The following is an 18,026-nucleotide window of genomic DNA, read 5'->3' on the forward strand; positions in this document are numbered from 1 at the left end:
GAAAGAAGGAAACCATAGATCACTCACTCTTGCAGGTGACACGAAGAGGCAGACAACACCAGGTGTCTCTGAGAAAGCAAATGTCTGTCCCCCAGTGTCTGTCCCCTGTCCCCACCTCCAAGTCAGCAGGACAGTTGGCAGTGAGTGACAAAGACTGCAGCACATAGGCATTCCAGACTGCAGAAGTTAATCAAACTTTTGTACCTGAACGTGCTTTTGCCCAGTGGGTTTCAGTTTGCCTCTTGCCGACTTTTTGATATTTCACTGAGTCTGAAAATTGCTGATTGTCAGAGCCAGTACATGTTTGGCTTGAGATAATCTGTCTGGGTGATATTATGGTTACAAATGATGTCTCTCTCTCTCTCACACACACACACACACACACACGCACAAAGCTATAATGAGTAAAAATAAGTTTGTGCACTCTGTCAATAGAACATTACAGTGAAAAAATGAGGACCTCCAATTATGTGCAAAAAATGGTTGCACCAAACCTTATCATGTATTGGAAGAGTGAATAAGAGATTCAAGGGCTGTATCCTATGTGAACTATTAGAGCCTTAATGCCACTAGGTGGCATAATCCAACCACTACAAGAGAAGAGTGACAATTGCACACTACTACACTTGGATTAGTGCAGTGGTTCTCAGTCCCTCCAAATATTAATCATCCACAATAATAAAAATCAAGGACGTGTCTAATAAAGAAGAATCCAGCTTCAGCAAACCTTTGTTGTCTTATTTTCCCTATTTAAAATTTATTCATTTAACTTAATTTCACTCCATATTTTTTCCCCGGTCATGCATGCCTCTCGCTGCAGTGAGGAGTATGCTTAACCACTGGATTAGTGTGTTTAGTGTGCCACAGTGGTGAAAAAACTATTCAGATTCTTTACTAAAGAAAAGGTAGCAATATCACAATGCAGACACCCTCTTTTCCAATGAGAGGGATGAGTTGAAGCAAATTACATTTAAAGTAAAATATAAAATGACTTGTTTTGCAGAAGAACTGGTATTGTTGTAACACAAGTGTTGAATTAAGATACTGTATATTCTATTAATGCATCAGAATTTTAATTATGCAGTTGGCAAAAGTACAGCTAATTTTAACTATACTTTGCATGCAGTTAGGTAGTTTATACTACATTTGTGCGTTTCCAAGAGCCTTGAGCCGCTGCATGCACCCGCGCCGCCATCTTGGTTACAGTTACTTGGTTTCAGTTCTTTAAGTACAATGTTAAAAATCAAAGTATTAACTAAACTTGTTGAATAAATGTAGTGAAGTAAAAAGTGCAACATTTCTATCTACTGAGTGAAATACATATAAAGTAGCATTAGTTGGCTGATGTGCCCTTGAGCAAGGCACTTAACCTCCAATATATGCTCCCCGGGAGCTTGATGCAGCCCACTGCTCCTGTGTGTTTCACTGCATGTTGCATGTTGCATGTGTGTGTGTTTCAATCATTGATGGGTTAAATACAGAGAAGTAATTTCCCAGCTTGGGATTAATAAAGTAACTTAAATTAAAAATAACTTAAATTATTAGTTTCCTTAGTTAATTGGATCTCCCGTCATTAAGCATACATGATAGCATGCCTGCCTCTATAGAAATCACCTAATACTTACCTAATAAAAACAAGAATCGAATCAGATTCAAAATGCGAAATATAAGAAGACCTGTTAGCCTATCTCTTATTTTCATAACAGCCGAGTCAAGAATACAGTCACAGCCCTTTGCCTGATTTTACTTTGAAGAATATCCTACCGGAAATACTTCGCTATTCTTGTTAGCTACGTAATGCTAACTCATTCTATTGCCTGCATCTTCCTCCCTCATCAGAGCCTGCCAAAAAAGAAGCTGCATTTACCCGGCTTATAATAAGTCTGTACTCTTGTTTCTGTTAATTGTTAAGTAATGTAGAATGGCGTCGGGTTTTGGGAAGATTGTCGTTGGTACTTATGTGGAGATAAAGCGCAGTGATGGTAAGTTTCACCCTGTCTATTCTTTTCCCGTCTTACTGGGTAAGTTGTTTGGGGATCTTTGTTGCTGCGGTGCTGTTGAATACAGCAACCGTTGTTCCTGGCTGCAGAGAGTAACGTCCACGTTAGCTGCAAGGGAACGTCGATATTAAAGCTAGCTGTCAGGGCGGAGTGCTTCAACATAGCCTTTGAATGCATTTGAATGAGCTCTTACCTTTGTTAGCTAAGTTAGCTTCTATGCGAATCCAGGGGACATTTGCCGCTAGCTTGTAATTCATCGTTAGATAACAACAGATGCTTTCAGATGAAAATTAACGAAGCTAAAACGCTAACATTTGTGCCACTGTATAACGTTACTTAAATGGTTTATTATAACAAGAAATAAAAATTTAGCTAAGCTAGCTGAATTGCTAATTAAGCTAACGTTGGTTCGATAGAGAGCAACATTAGCTTGTGATTAGCTAAACGGCCAGACAAGCTAATGCTACCGGCTTTATTATTATACAGTAACGCTTTAGTGAAACCTAACCGTAATCCATTGAGTTAAGGAATACTTTGCTCCTTGGTTGTAATTTATTCCATTTGTACTTCATTTATTCAAGTTATTAACTAAATTTTCACTGAACTAACTTAACTGGCGTTGGTTGTTATGGAAACCCTTTAATTGTACAAAATCAACAATCGAGATTTTATGTAATTTTTTTTATTAAAAAAAAATACATTTCTGTTGTAGCAAAAATAACCTTACCATCAGAACTGTATGAAGCGCTTATGACACCTCGGTACTTGTTACAAAACTACTGCATATTGTGGAGTGCCATCAGAATGAAGCTGGGATGACAGCACACTTAGTTCAGCCTTTAACAGAGGAGTTGACAGAGAAAGGGAGAGGCTTGTTTTGTGATTCTTCTCTGTATGAATGTCAGCTTTATTCCGCCTGCCCTGTGTTGTTGTACGGCATTGCTTCAAGGCTAGGCAGCCAACGATGACTTAAAAGTTTGTGTCACTCCTGTTAGGCTACGCCCAGTGATGTTTTGTGATGAAGTCTTAAACAGCAAACTCTTTTGTACAAAGCACTAGATTGAAAGTAAACTCTCAGAGCTGGTGAGAAAAGAGTGTTTTTAATCATTGTATTGATTTTTGTGGCTAGTAATGTCCTCAACTCTATCATTCCTAACTATTTGATTAAACCGCCCTTAGTACCTGATTAAAGGTGAGATGCGGAAGAAACACTCAGCAGGCTTAGAGAGGGAGGCAGTTCTGCCTGTCCGTGTCTCTGCTGGTTGGTGTTCCATCCAGAGCAGGGATTGCCCTCTCTCTGGGGGGTTGGTGGCGGGGCTGGTTCAGATTCAAGCTAGATTCAGGCTATTAGCCACCACCCCATCTGTTGCAGCCAGCTCCCTTGATTCTGCCAGGACTCGCTCCCTCTGCGCTTTTTCTCTTTCACAGTCGTTCCTGATGAGAGCTAGATCTCATAGAGATTTACTTTGTGCTCTTCTTTAGATGGCCTGAAGCTTTTTTCTCTCATCATCCTCTCTCCAGCTTTGTGGTTTGTATGTTGTTCATGGGTTCACCATTTTGTGGTTGACATTATTTGTTGTTACAGAGCATTCAATTTTGTGTGCAGTATCTTTTTTTTTAAATTATCTTTTAAAATGGAGTGGTAGAGAGATGTGGGCTATCTACCAGCTTGGTGATCATGGACTGCATATTTTTGTCAATCTGTCACTTATTGACACACTTTTATCAATGGGAGCTTGCAGTTTTGTAGTGAAACTGATGCTTCTAAACTTAAGCTTTGTTTGTTCCTCAGGCTTAGCAAAGCCTGGACCACCCCCCCTTCAGCTACTGCGAGGTGTCAGCATACCCATTCAGCCAGGTTTTAGTATAAAAGTGGGACACAGAGGACAATGAATTCAGTACAGAGAATCAGCATTTCAGCTGATGTAAGACAAGCCATTATGTGACTTAGTATTTCAGTTCATGTAGCTAGTTGTGCAAATTGTGTGTGTGAGAGAGGAAGAGGCAGGCAGGCTTGCAGGCCAATACACTAAGCTGATAACTAATATACAAAATTAAATTTTACTTACATCGGTGGGGGGTGGTGGTGGTGGTTCTGGACCTTGCAGGTATGTGGTGTTTGCCACAGATATTGTGCCCTTGGATATTTGTTACTTTGCAGAAAGGTAATCAAACTATATCAATTGTTAAATATCAATAATTGAATTCACTTATGAATTGCAACTGCAAATTATTAGCTTTAAAAAAATCCCATATATATTACATTATATATGCATTAGCTATAACTGTATTTTATTCTGTGGAGCTTGGGATGTCATTACTGTCAGTATATAATATATTTAACAAACTGAATGTTTAGTAGAAACATACTTTGTGGTTTAATCAATAATTAAAATGAAAGTTTGAGCCCTGCCACATTATGACAACCTGTCTTTCTTGTGTATGGAAAGAAAAAGATTTTCTTACTGTAAAAATGCTGTCTTGTTGATGGGTGTCCCTAGGTCTCTAAGATCCTGGTTACAGGCCTATTGCTGTCTTTGGCCTTACTGTGGCTGTGGCCTCCAGTCTCAGGTTATATATGCTGGCATCCACAATGTTTTATGTTCACAGTAGAAATAAAGTACTGTCAATATACGACAAGGATGCTACTGTGTGCTTGTTGATACAACAAACATTTTTCTAAATCAGCAGCTTTGGGGAGATATGGATCACTTGATGTAACATTTATTTCTGTAAAGCTGGTCTACCTTGTAACCTACCTTGTCACAGCACCGTACGAGTAGTTGCACTCCTATTCATGCTTGTCTGTCATTTCTCATTGACCTTATACATGCTGGTACTGTAGTTAATGAAGGACACTATTCTAATGCTAAAGAGAGCTGGGTGCACAAACAGGTGACAAAAGGCAAGCCTGAATAAATGAGTGCACAAGCATAACAAATCCAGATGATTTCATACAGGCTCAGGGATGACTGAATGGTCATATGATCAAGGATTCACAGGCACTGGATGTCCAGTAGAACACGAATATGAGATTTTAGATCACTGTTCTCCACCACTGACACCAAATGAAGGAACATTTTTGGGACAAATGGTGTTTGTCCCACCAGTAGAGTTGCAGACTCTTGGAGAAGTCGGGCCATGTTTGTTTGCATTGAAGCTGTTTTGGCAACCCTGACATCTTTTTAATATCTCAACTACTTAAACAAAGTTATGCATGGTTACGTATCTGAGCATGAAAAGCTCCATGGAGTGTGAATGGAGCAGAATTCTGTCATTTAGCTCTCAATAAAGTGCCCTAATGAGCTTTTGTCATTCATCTTCATTGTAACATTGTGGTGTACTTGTACGTTGCCTATACGTAGTGCTTAAATGCATAAATATTTCCTGTCAAACATTTGTATCTGTTAATATGAGCTCTTGCTTTGAGCGCTGGGTCAGTAAAATACATAGAGATTCATGAAGACCACAGTCATTGCTAACACGGGGATGGAAGGAAAGGCAGATGTGTAAGGTTGAAATCATTCTTCATTAACTTTTTATGGCAGTGGTAAATATATCCGTGTGGATCATATATGCAAAATGAGCACATTATTGCTGCATTTATATGCAATGCGATGTTAATTCATGTCAGCCACCTGTACAGCTGTTGTGACAGTATTGTCTAATGACAGTGCAACACACATATTGACCATCCCCAAAGGAGGCTGCTTTTGAGCCAGTGTTGGTTCACTTCAGTTTTAATGAATTGAATGTGTTTTTATTTATTTATTTATTTTTTTGAGATATGTCTGCCTCTTAGGGCGGAGATCCATGACTTTCTGAATGCACATAAGGTTTCTTTCCAACTGACCCTGCTTTAAGACACTAGATTTGTTTTTTGTGTTTTTCTAATATGAAACCTTTGTAAGGTAAATCAGTCAAGTGTTCTGATGCTGTTGAGAACACTAAAAGCATCTTTGTTCACTAGCTCCCTGTGAGTCTCTGAATAATGCATATAGGAACATAGAGTTTCCCTGGATTTTGCTGGCAGGTTACAGAATCCACTCAGAGCCACACAGACAAAGATGGGAGGGCAGAACAGGCTCTTTATAGCTGGTGTTATTATGCTGCAGACAGAGAGGCGGAAAGAAGCATACAAGCTAGCAGCTGTGTTTGTCTCTATCACCAGTTATTCCCTCCAGTGGGTCATTATCAAACCTCATAGTCAGTTCTTACTAAGATTAGCCTCGAGTGCATTGCCTTGCTTTCACATGGAACTTAAACTAGCCGAATGTGTCCTAATGTTGAAAAGGCTTATGTCAAAATAAAATGGTTTGTATTAATGTGAGCACAAATAGGATTTTGTTAACTGAGATGTTATTCAGCACTGTGCTGTGTACTGAGCTGTGTGTGTTGTTTTGATATACTTGATTTATGATTTAATTTTCTCTTTTTCATTACTAAAGCATGAGGTGGTGAATATCACATGCAGGACCATTATTAGTCTACTTAAAAACAGTTAAATATTGCTAACATTATTGCTACCAAGCTTGCAGAGGCCCTAAAAGGGTCTGGACCCTAGTTTGGGTCTTTGTAAGCACTGCCTTATGTTTTAGAATCTTAGCCTGCTTGTCTGATGTTTGTTTTTCTTCCCTCTACGATACTTTTGCAGGCCGTATACACCAGGCAATGGTCACCTCATTGAATGAGGACAACGAGAGTGTCACAGTAGAGTGGATAGAAAATGGAGACACAAAAGGGAAAGAGGTAAACCACCATTTGTTACCACTCAAAGCATCGGCGGCACCAGCATGTGCTGATGTACATGAGCTAACACAGCCTGCAACTCTGCTCATATGTCACACATAGTCTATACTTAACAATATTTAGCTGGGGTTTTTTCTCAGTATGATGCAGCCTTACATTCTGCCAGGATTTTTTTAAAAAAACAACATAATTGGTTAAAAACTTGGTCATTCCAGTAGTTCCAAGTCGAGATGCAAGCCTGTTATTTCTTTGTCAAGTCAACATTTAAGTCATTAGATTGTGATTCAAATCTGGTCCATGACCAAATCACTAAAGTTTAAATTCTGCTACTGTCTGTTCTGTTGGTTTGCTTATAGAGAGATTTGTTGACATTAGCTGTACTGTGTAATAGAAATGACTCACAGCACCGATCAAAAGTATTTACCCCACTTTTCAACCCCACTTTTTTTTTTTTTTTTACAACATTGTATGTGATCTTCTCATGATGTGAAAGTTGTTTTTTTTTTAATTGAATATTTTTGTTTTTGTCAGTGGCACATTGAAAGATACATGATTACAGTCCATGGTGGCATTGTTTAATTGGCATATATGTAAACGCTCGGTACTAATGCTCCTTTGTGTCTGGACAGATTGATTTGGAGAGTATATTTGCACTTAACCCAGATGTGGCTCCAGATGAGGAGATTGCCCCCAGCCCAGAGACCCCTCCCCCACCTACACCCACATGTGTGAAGGTCAACAAAATTGCTAAGGTGAGGTGATGCTTTCCCTCCATATTACATTCTTCATTCACAGTATAGCGAGAGTGCAGAGTGTTGAGTCTCACTCAGGTAGTTATGTGGCTGCAGTCTGCTGCGCCTTAATATAGAACATGTATCCTCAAGCTAATTGGTCCTGTTAAGTACACTGTGCACGGTACACTGTAGATTAGGGTCATATTGTCTTGTAAACACTAAGATTATTTTGATAAATATTGCAGTTGTGATTTAACTTGCCATTCAGTACAATTTTCATTTCAGTTTTCAACATATAAAACATGTCACCTGTACAGCAGCCATCCTCACAAAACAGCCCTTTGTGATTTGGACAAGGTCTATTTTCATGTCTTTTTTTTTTTTTTTTTTTAAAGTATACTTTAAGATGTGTGCACTGGCAGTGTCATCACGAACCCTGTTGTTAATAAAAGAAGCCTCTGTACTCAGCACTAATCTGATTCTCAAGCTTTGTCTATTTCTGTAGCTCAACACAACAGAGGAGGCAGGCGAAAGTGGTTGAAATCTGAACTGAAAATAGGATTTGTTTCTTTTTTTCAAGTCCTGAACAGCTATATATATATACATATATTTCTATATATAGAAATATATGTATAGATAGGTATAGATACAGATATATATTCACACACACACATAGAAGTGAAATTAAAAATCACTTAACCCGAATCATTCTACCCCAGAATATCTGACAGGAGCTTTTATTTCTTCTTCCAGAATCGTCGGACGATAGCACCTAGTAAGAATGACACTCCATCCAGGGATAACAGAGGTTTGTTTTGTGCAGTTTTCCGGAAATTGTTAAATTATTCTCTTATATATCATATATAAAAGCAATGGCGAATACTTGCAAAAGAAATCAGTGTGATTATTATACGATTATTTTAGCCTTTCTCTAAGTATTCCTTTTCTGTATCTCTCATATTTTATACCTTTTAAGTCACAACCTGCTGCCCCAACTGTTCTGTTCACCTAGTTTACAGTTTATTAGGTACGGCTAGCTGAAACTAATGAAACCTCATAGTCCTGCAATGAATCCTTTGTTCATGATTGTTATCATGTTAAGTTTTGTTGAAACTGTTTACAAGAGGTTTTGATTCAGCTTTATGGCTATTTTAGAGGATGTGGTTTGTGATGCAGTTGAACGGTCCTGCGTCATAGAGAGAGGTGGTTGTGTTTAACTTGCCATCATTGTTATAAGTAGGACAAAATATAAGAAACACCTGCCAGTGCAATAAAATACAACAATTTAGAACCCCAGATCGGTACTAATGTTGGGCAAAAGTCAACCATGGTCTAACTGATTCTCATTTTAAGTTAAGTTTAAGTCAACGTGTTTCTTAATCTTGTTTTTTTGTGTTTGCAGCGATTCCAACCCGGGCCAGACCCCCACAACCACAGCAACCAGAGCCTGCTCCACCGCCTCCATCCCAACAGCCTGCACAGCCCACTCAAGCTCAAACACAACAGCAACTGCAGAATGGTACCGTTATCGAAATGAGTGTGCTTTTCGCTTAACTTGAGTTGTGATCTTTCTCAAGAAAGTAGTGTTTTTGGAAAGGCACTTATAAGAATTTGAGCTAAAGTTAACTGATTCCCTCGAGGTGTAAATGCAAGCAAAAAAAACAACAACAATACAGATATGATTTTAAAATAGTCTTGCCAAATGAATAGTGAAAAATGCCATCACTTTGTATCATTTATGGTATATCTGATCAATTGATTTAGCCCAACTGCAGAAAACAGACAAATTTACGTAACTTTATATTGTCTCATGTTTTTGTTGACCGCATGTTTATCACAGAATCCTCACATCACCTGATATCCAGAAAGGAGTTTGGACAGCTTTGTATGTATCACCTGCATGTTTCCCCTTCCCTCAATGCTTTATGGTGATTCTAATACAGTTCCCAATAGAAACAGAGAGTCCTATAGTCCTGTGAGAATATTGTACACCCAAAATGTCTGACAGATAGTACTGACAGAGCTGTGGTGTGGTGGTGAAGTAGCACAAACACAATATCCATCCAGCAGACAGGCTTTCTGGGTATTAGACAGGGAGTAGAAAAAACCCATTTGTGCTGCTGTTGGAGTGCGCTGTCTTTTCCCCGTCTGACTTCTGCTGAGTCACACACGTGGAAAAGCCCGTGGCACTGTGTCTTACAACTCGAGGCTCACATGGCAAAAAAAAAAACAAAACAAAACAAAACATCCTTTCCTTCCAAGTGGTCACTGTCATTTGAAGAGCTAAAAGGAGAAGGAGGAAAACACCTTGTTTCCACCCTCCTCGCTCCTCAGCTCAGAGCCCTACAAGTATTGACCGTTCTGCATTGCTCTGATACTGCCTTGTCCCACTGCTGACCCAGCTCATCTTCTCCTCCCAGATTAGAGCAGATTATTAATCCCTCTGCTGCTCTCATAGTCTGGGTTCTCGGGGACTGGAGCCAGCAGGAGGCCGGGGCTGTGTTACAGAGCTTCAGACAGGGTTTCCAGTGGGATGCTGGGGCTGGGCTAATCACATAACACTGTTTTTATGAACTCTGCAAGGAGTCAAAAGTGACTTTTGCTCACGTTTGCTGACTTGTTTTCTCTCATTATGATTACTTATATGTTGTGATCGACCCTGAACAACACTAATCTGTGGGTGTGCTGTGCTGAGAGATTTGGATTAACCTGCTGTTTGATTGCTGGTTGCTGGTTGAAGCAAGAAATTTTCTAATCATACTTGATTTGAAACCACCTCTAATTTTATTTGGGGTAATTGCAGTAATACAAGGCACATATCTTAGTTTTAGCAGTCCTCCAGTCTAGTTGTGTTTCAGAATGCAGACAGAGGGGATAAATGAGAAGAGCAGGTTTTGAGCACACTGCAAAGGCCTTTTGTTGGTTATGTTGAGAAAGCTGCTAGTGTTATGCTGGAGGCAATGTGTGCCAGCCACTGCATCCTGGTCTGTGCTTGAGCGCTATTACTGTCCTTTGTTGGAAATAGCCCAAGGTCTCCCTTCTGTTTGAAAGAAGACTAAGAGAAAGGAAAGACTCCCTGAGAGAAAGATACTGCTCAAGCCAAGGGAAAAGACTGGGGAAGTAAAAGAAACAGTTTGGAAGAAGAAGAAGAAGAGACATTTTTTTCCAAAGAAAGGCTGTTGGTCTGTCCTGTGAGAAGTAGTAGAGTTACTGTTTCCCTTGTCTTTATGGCAGCGAGGAGGAAGTCAAACTGCGTGAAGGAGGTGGAGAAACTGCAGGAAAAGAGAGAGAGGCGTCGCCTTCAGCAACAGGAGCTCAGAGAGAAGAGAGCTCAGGTACTTCAACGTCATTCACCTTTCTCCTTTCTGATTAGCAAAACATATCGATTGAATCTTGATAACTTCTTACATTCTTGTCATTGAGATGATAACTGGAAAGACATGAGAACGACTTTCCTACAGGGGAATAAGATGTTATCTAATCTCATCACAAATCTGATTTTGATCAGATGTGACTCAGATCATTTTTTTTAAACATACTTCAATATCAGACACAGGCCAGATGCTTTCTGCAATGCGACCTCAGTATGAAGAATCATATTAGAATTATTTTGTGTCAGAGTTTGTCCCAACTGAGTCTTGTGGAGATGTGCTGACAGATAGGTTAAAAGTGGTCTTTGACATGAACTGAACTTTTGGATGAAATCTGTTTCTGTGAAGCCATTTATGTCTCGACTCCACCACTTCTGGTTCCAGCTCCACAACCACACGCAGCCATTTCTCATCTTCATCCTCACTGTCATCTGCTCATATATTAGCTGGCTTCCAGTTCACATCTGCTTATACATGGTGACGGGGCCTCCACTTTTACTTCTGTACTGCAGTGTGTTCCATGTCAAATTGTATGATATTACATTGCACATGTGGTTCAGGTCAGGACTGATATTGGCCACATTTTTAAAAATTGTGACCAGCCAAAAAAGCAAAAAAATTCGCATGTGAACAATGAATTCACATTGAGCACTAAGACTTACAGTGTAAATGTTCTGTTTGTCTCACCTTGTCCACCTTCAGGAAGTGGATACCACCATCCCGAATTATGAGATCATGTACATGATCCGAGATTTTCGAGCCAGTCTAGACTACCGGCCCCTGACCACGGCAGATCTGGTAAGTAGAGACTGCGGCTTCTCCTTCTCCTTTGTCCGTTGCATGTTGACCCACAGCAACTATATAATAAAATGTCCTTTGTTGCTTGGCCCAGATCGAAGAGCACAGAATATGCGTTTGTGTAAGGAAACGTCCACTCAACAAGAAAGGTACGTTTTTCCATCTGCAACATTAATGACAAAGTATGACAAAGCATCATGTGCTGTATTCTCTTCTGAGTGTTTTCCTACAGACTTACGGTCTTGCACCTCCTGTGTTCCAGAGTTGTCCATGAAGGATTTGGATGTTATCACCATCCCCAGTAAGGACGTGGTGATGGTTCATGAACCCAAACAGAAAGTGGACCTCACCCGTTACCTGGAAAACCAGACCTTCCGCTTCGACTATGCCTTTGATGACAGCACCACCAACGAGATGGTTTACAAGTCTGTAACAACAAATCAACGTACAAACCAAGCTGCTTCATGTGCTAATTAGTCAACAGAAGTTACACCTGACTAGACTGTCTGTTTTACGGAATGAAATTAGACCCTGACGTGTTTTGTTGTTTGTGTGGAGAATTGTTTGATGTTTAATCTTTCGTTTAAAGAGTCGTAACTTAATGTGTGTTTGGTCCTATCCTGCAGGTTCACTGCCAGACCTCTAGTGGAAACCATTTTTGAGAGGGGCATGGCCACTTGCTTTGCCTACGGGCAGACAGGCAGTGGAAAAACACATGTGAGTTACATGTTCCCTCAGAAAGCCAGAAGAGTTTTTCCTTCATTTTATTACCCTTGCATAGAATCTGAACAAGTCTTTTCAACTACATTGTACTCTGTGTTGTATTTCAGACTATGGGTGGAGATTTCTCTGGGAAGAATCAAGACTGCTCTAAAGGAATTTATGCATTAGCTGGTAAGCCAATGAGCTATGTTTAGTGAGTAAAGTTAAGAAAAGTCTGTCTGACTATTATATTACAAAGAGTTTGCTTTTCTCTGGTGAAATGTTTGGATTTTTTATCTCTTTTTGCACAGCTCGGGATGTGTTTCTCATGTTGAAGAAACCCAACTACAAGAAGTTAGATCTGCAAGTGTACGCGACCTTCTTTGAAATCTACAGTGGAAAGGCAAGTGATATGAAATCACTAGTTTGGTTTTTGATTTTCCTAAATGAAGCCTTAACCGGTGCTGACTGTGTGTCTGTGTTGTCAGGTGTTTGACCTGCTGAATCGTAAGGCTAAGCTGAGGGTGCTGGAAGACGGGAAACAGCAAGTGCAGGTCGTGGGGCTTCAGGAGAAGGAAGTCAAGTGCACAGAGGATGTCCTGAAACTCATAGAAGTTGGCAACAGCTGCAGGTACAGCCGCACATAGTTTGACCATCTGGTCAGTGTTGGGGAAGGTCACTTTCTACATGAACTAGTTCAAAGTTCAGTTCACAAATTTTAAAATGAACTAGTTCAGTTCATAGTTCATAATTCAAAATTTTGAACTAAGTTCAAGGTTTCAAAAATGAACTACTTCATAGTTCTTTTTTTTCCCCTTCAATAAGCTGCTGCGAGCTATTATTTGAGAACCGCAGACAGCAATTATTTTATCGGTTTTAACACTGAAATTATGTGTCAGATTCATCTATGTATCAAACGCCATAGAATCTGAGCGGTTCGAGCTCGCGCTGCCTTCGTCCATGCTCCGTATTTTGATGCCGTATTTGTTAGTGTGCCAGGTATGACAGCTGTTGGCAGGTTGGGTGGTTTTTCCGCTCCATATTAAGGGCTGTTTACGGTGTGTTTAGCGTGGGTTTTCGCCTGGAGGGCTCTATGGAAATCTGACACACTCTTGAAAGAAGTTATACTGTGAGAGAGCGCCAGAATGAATGCGTTCACACTAACATACATCAAGCGGAAATACAGCACGTTCAGTTCACGTTCACCCAAAATATAAACGAGTTTGTGAACAATCGTTCATTGAACGCGTTCAGGCGCAACACTGCGTCTGGTTGTCGTTAGCGGTGCAGTCCCAAGACTTTGATCACTTACCATGCAACGACATCACCTTGGTGATATTTCCTGTACATTATTTTAATGGCACGTAAACAAAGTTATTGAATTCGTTTCTGCTACAGTCACTCTTTCTTTTGCTTGTCCCCTCCCTTATTGGCGTTTTGTTCATCTTTACGTGTCCTTCGTCTCACTGCCAGAACATCAGGGCAGACGTCGGCCAATGCCCACTCATCTCGCAGCCACGCTGTATTCCAGATCATTCTTCGAAGGAAGGGGAAGATGCACGGCAAGTTCTCCCTCATTGACCTCGCAGGGAATGAGAGGGGGGCTGACACATCGAGTGCTGACCGCCAAACTCGTTTGGAGGGAGCTGAAATCAACAAAAGCCTGTTGGCCCTGAAGGTTTGTGGGAGCTCCATTTTAGACCACCACATTATTTCCTGCTACTTCAACTGCAGCTTGAGTTCATTTTCCTTTTTGTTTATGAACTTAGGAAATACAGAGTGACTCCAAAAAGCTAATTTGTTTTACTTACCATAAATTGTGCCTCTGCTTTTCTTGTTTCAGGAGTGTATCAGGGCTCTTGGCCGTAACAAGCCCCACACTCCGTTCAGAGCCAGCAAGCTCACCCAGGTCCTGAGAGACTCCTTCATTGGGGAAAATTCCCGCACATGCATGGTCAGTTCATTGCCTTCATTCATATGCCACGTGTCTTCACAACTCTTCCAGATGGTCTTTATTTGAGCTTTTCTTTCTCTGCACAGATTGCAACAATCTCTCCTGGTATGACATCCTGCGAGAATACCCTCAACACACTTCGCTACGCCAACAGGTGGGACTGTGCTCACATACTACAGTGATTTGGACAAAGCCTTGATGCTACGGGAACCAATGGAAATGATTCAATGATATCAAATTATAACTGCTTTGACTCCAGTGTAGTCTCCAGTTTGTACAGAGTTTAGCTTTACCAGTGTTTCTGTAAATTTCTTTGCCTACTCTCACTAGTTCTGTCTGACTCTCTTGTATTCCTTCTCTCTTTTCTCCTGCTCTCTTTCCCCTCTTCTCTCCCGCCCTCCGCTCCTCTGTGCTCTGGTGCCGCTGCCGCTGTGTAGAGTGAAGGAGTTTGGGATTAGTCCGTCGGACATCCCCTTCTCCCAGGGCGGTCAGGGGAGTCGCCCTGACCACTCGCCCACCAATACCTTTGAGTACGATGACTTTGCTGCTACCTCTCCCAGCAGGTCAAGCACTCCCCAAAGCATAGCACTGCACACATAAAAACACACACACAGTGCATGCGCTCCCTGTAGGTCTATATTACGTTAAGATACGCATCCGTGAGCTCATTTCAGCAGCTTTCATTCACTCCATCAGCTGTTCGTGGTGTGAAGCCTCCACTCTCATCTTACCCTTCCTGCTTTTCATCTGCATGTTGTGACACTTTCCATCCTGCTTTGACTTGTGCTTTCGCTTCTGCAGCTACACAGCGAACATAACCTTTTCCGTTTCACTGACTCCCGGAGAACAGACAATGCATCAGTCAGTCCATATGTGTCTTATTTGTGACTTGTCAGAATGAACACGTGGTGGTTCAAAGCTTAATAAGGTGTCAGTTGTTGTTCAGCAGCCATAATAACACTAAAACATCCGTGAAGGTGTTCGCTAAGAGCAACCACGTTAAGCTTTTGTTTACGCCAATTCCCAGCACGCAATCCCTCTCGCATAGTCCTGATTAATTAGGGCTGTAGCTGCAGGTCAGGTACACGGTGGTAAAACCTCATTAGCTCTGTGAGGCCTCATTAAACACAAGCCCTGACCGGTCCGAAATCCAGCCTTTTAGTTTTAGGAATTCCTACAGGTGGCATGTGTTTGACACCTCTGTATTGCACAGGTGAACAGTACAAACTACCCATTGACTCTGTGGTTTCACAGGTCCATCATGAGAATTTATTAGGTGTTTGAACATTTACAGAACCATCTCAGTCATCTTTCGCCATGCATGATATCACTGCTGTCAAGATGCCACCACCCTGTGCTCTCTGTGAACGCTCTCGACCCCACAGTCAACATCATTCCCCCGAATCAAACAGCCGCCTTGTTCAGAGGGGGTCTGTGCTGTGAAAGAGTCTGTCTTGACCAGCTCGATGTCTTTTCTCTGCAGGGTGAAGGAGCTGACAGTGGACCCCAACCAAGTGATGGAGGGGGGTAGACCCAACATCCACGCAGTCAACCAGCTGGACCTTCTGGACGAGGACTGGCTGAGTATCTCGCCGCAGAGAGACGACCTCAAACTGCTCTGTGAGCAGAACGTAAGTACACGGGGTCTGCGCCTTTTAAAACGAAAGTATACAGCATATCGTGATTTTTTTTTTTTTTTAATGCTGGTTAATCCAATAAATTAAGATATCAATTTAGGTACAGATGGTAAAAAGTTGTGCAAACATGCTGCAACAACTTAACGCAGCCCTCTTTCCAAAAACTGCTGTTATCGCATGCACACACTCTGAGACTGACTACAAGGCTGCTGTTAAAGGGGTGTAAAGTTGTGGCACGTAGCATATACTCCATCAGCTTGTAAGTGAACGACATTTGAACCAATCCTTGAATTATAAAGGCAGGTTTCAAGGACCTTGCTGCTTGTGAAAGTCTCCTGGTATCCAGAGTTTAACAGTGAGTTTGTCTTGACTCCTGTTTTTTGTTTGGGTTTTTTTTGTTAATACTGAAGCCAAATCAGCCCTTGTAAATATGTTTCCCAGGAGGAGGAGGTGTCTCCCCAGCTCTTCACCTTTCATGAGGCAGTGTCTCAGTTAGTGGAGATGGAGGAGCAGGTCCTGGAGGACCACCGAGCTGTTTTCCAGGTAAGAGCATTGAAGAAAACAAGCGTGACTCTTTAAAGGCTCCAGCTCAGCTCTCGTCACTTCTGTTGTCCACATGCATGAAGACCTTTCGTGATTTCTAGGCACACTGATGAAGATAAGGAAATTCCCGAAGCTCCACACTTTTTTTGAAACATTCCAAACAATAAATATGAGCAGTATATGGGGTTTGACGAGGTATTTACTCCTGGACAGTAGTAATGTAAATACGCATTCATAAGCCTCCTCTCTCCTCTCCTCTCCGAGCAGGAGTCAATCCGGTGGCTGGAAGATGAAAAGGTGCTGCTTGAGATGACCGAAGAGGTGGATTATGACGTGGAGTCGTACGCCACTCAGCTGGAACAGATCCTAGACCAGAAGATAGAAATCCTCACTGAACTCCGAGGTATGATGACAGGAGCGCAGAAACACGCGTTGGTCCATTGCTGACAAACAGAACTTCCTCCTTCTATGATCATGCCTTTGACTCTTTGTTCTTCCCTCAACAGATAAAGTGAAGTCATTCCGCTCTGCTCTCCAGGAGGAGGAGCAAGCCAGTAAGCAGATCAATCCCAAGAGGCCACGTGCGCTTTAGAAGCCGAAGAGGTTTAAGTGACACCTACAGAAACGTAACCACTAGATGTTTGGCACAACTCGGGCTGTCACTAGCAGCTGTGAAAACACAAAGGACCGTCTGATGTACCAACAGGCTCCAGGAATTGCATTTGTTGATCCCTCTCCTAATAAAACTGGCTGTTCACTCACTACAGTCTCATTAGAAAACTTTGGAGGGAAAGTAGTTTTATTTCCTTCCCTTTTTAGTAGATTTTTTTCATTGAGAATGTTTACTCTCCTCCCTCTCTTCTTAAATTATTTTCTTTTATACCTGTTTGTACTTTCTTTGAACAGAATACTTTTGACCTGGTTTCAGTGGGTATCTTCACTGAACATGTTTTTTGAGGTTTACCACACAAAACCAGTATTTGATTTCTGGCTGACATGTCTGCATGTGCACTCTATAATAGCGTATGTATGCCACTGTCCCTGTTTTGTTTTTTTGTTTTGTTTTGTTTGTTTTTTTTAAGCTTTTAGGTCCTCAGTTGGCTTGGTAAAATCTAACCTCATTATGAATGGTCTCTTCTCTCTTCTCCTTCTTTCTCAGAGCATATACCAGTTTGGAAGAAGCCTTTTACCACATTGTGCTTCTTCCTTTGTGTTTCTTTCCTTGTGCCCCTTTCATAAATAGTTTTGCGCCATGTCATCCTGTGGCAACTGACTTAAAAACTCTTAATGTAAAACATGTTTTCCACCCCTGTTTAACACTTTGTTATAAAATGAAACTAGAAAAACTGCTATTAATAAATGTATAGTGAAGACCACTGACATACTACCGGTTTTGTTGCTCAGTGTTTGCACCGGATGTAATGCTGGATGAAGTAATAAAGGTTCATGTGTTTCATTTGAATGACTTTGTCACAGTGAGTTACGCGCATAATTGGACTGAAAAACGTCCGTAAAAATGCGCAATTTCAGAAGTTTTG

General features: G+C 41.2%; 1 protein-coding gene across 2 annotated transcripts; it reads left to right on the forward strand.

Annotated features, from left to right (window-relative positions):
- The first annotated feature begins 1,768 nt into the window (after positions 1-1,768).
- On the forward strand, positions 1,769-17,950 carry LOC124058213 (kinesin-like protein KIF2A). Of its 2 annotated transcripts, XM_046387217.1 has the most exons (21): positions 1,769-1,982; positions 6,655-6,749; positions 7,379-7,501; positions 8,237-8,291; positions 8,886-9,002; positions 9,324-9,368; positions 10,718-10,818; positions 11,557-11,652; positions 11,747-11,801; positions 11,915-12,077; positions 12,279-12,369; positions 12,483-12,546; positions 12,666-12,757; positions 12,843-12,985; positions 13,828-14,032; positions 14,198-14,308; positions 14,395-14,462; positions 15,792-15,939; positions 16,387-16,488; positions 16,756-16,891; positions 16,995-17,950. In XM_046387217.1, the coding sequence occupies exons 1-21, from the start codon at positions 1,922-1,924 to the stop codon at positions 17,078-17,080; spliced, it is 2,157 nt and encodes a 718-aa protein (XP_046243173.1). In that variant the 5' UTR covers positions 1,769-1,921; the 3' UTR covers positions 17,081-17,950. The 2 variants fall into 2 exon arrangements, with proteins under 2 accessions (XP_046243173.1, XP_046243174.1); XM_046387218.1 differs by lacking the exon at positions 9,324-9,368 and having other exon boundaries at positions 1,770-1,982.
- Positions 17,951-18,026: the final 76 nt, after the last annotated feature.

Source organism: Scatophagus argus, chromosome 4 (genome assembly GCF_020382885.2).
Source record: "Scatophagus argus isolate fScaArg1 chromosome 4, fScaArg1.pri, whole genome shotgun sequence".
In the NCBI taxonomy this organism is placed as follows: Eukaryota; Metazoa; Chordata; class Actinopteri; family Scatophagidae; genus Scatophagus; species Scatophagus argus.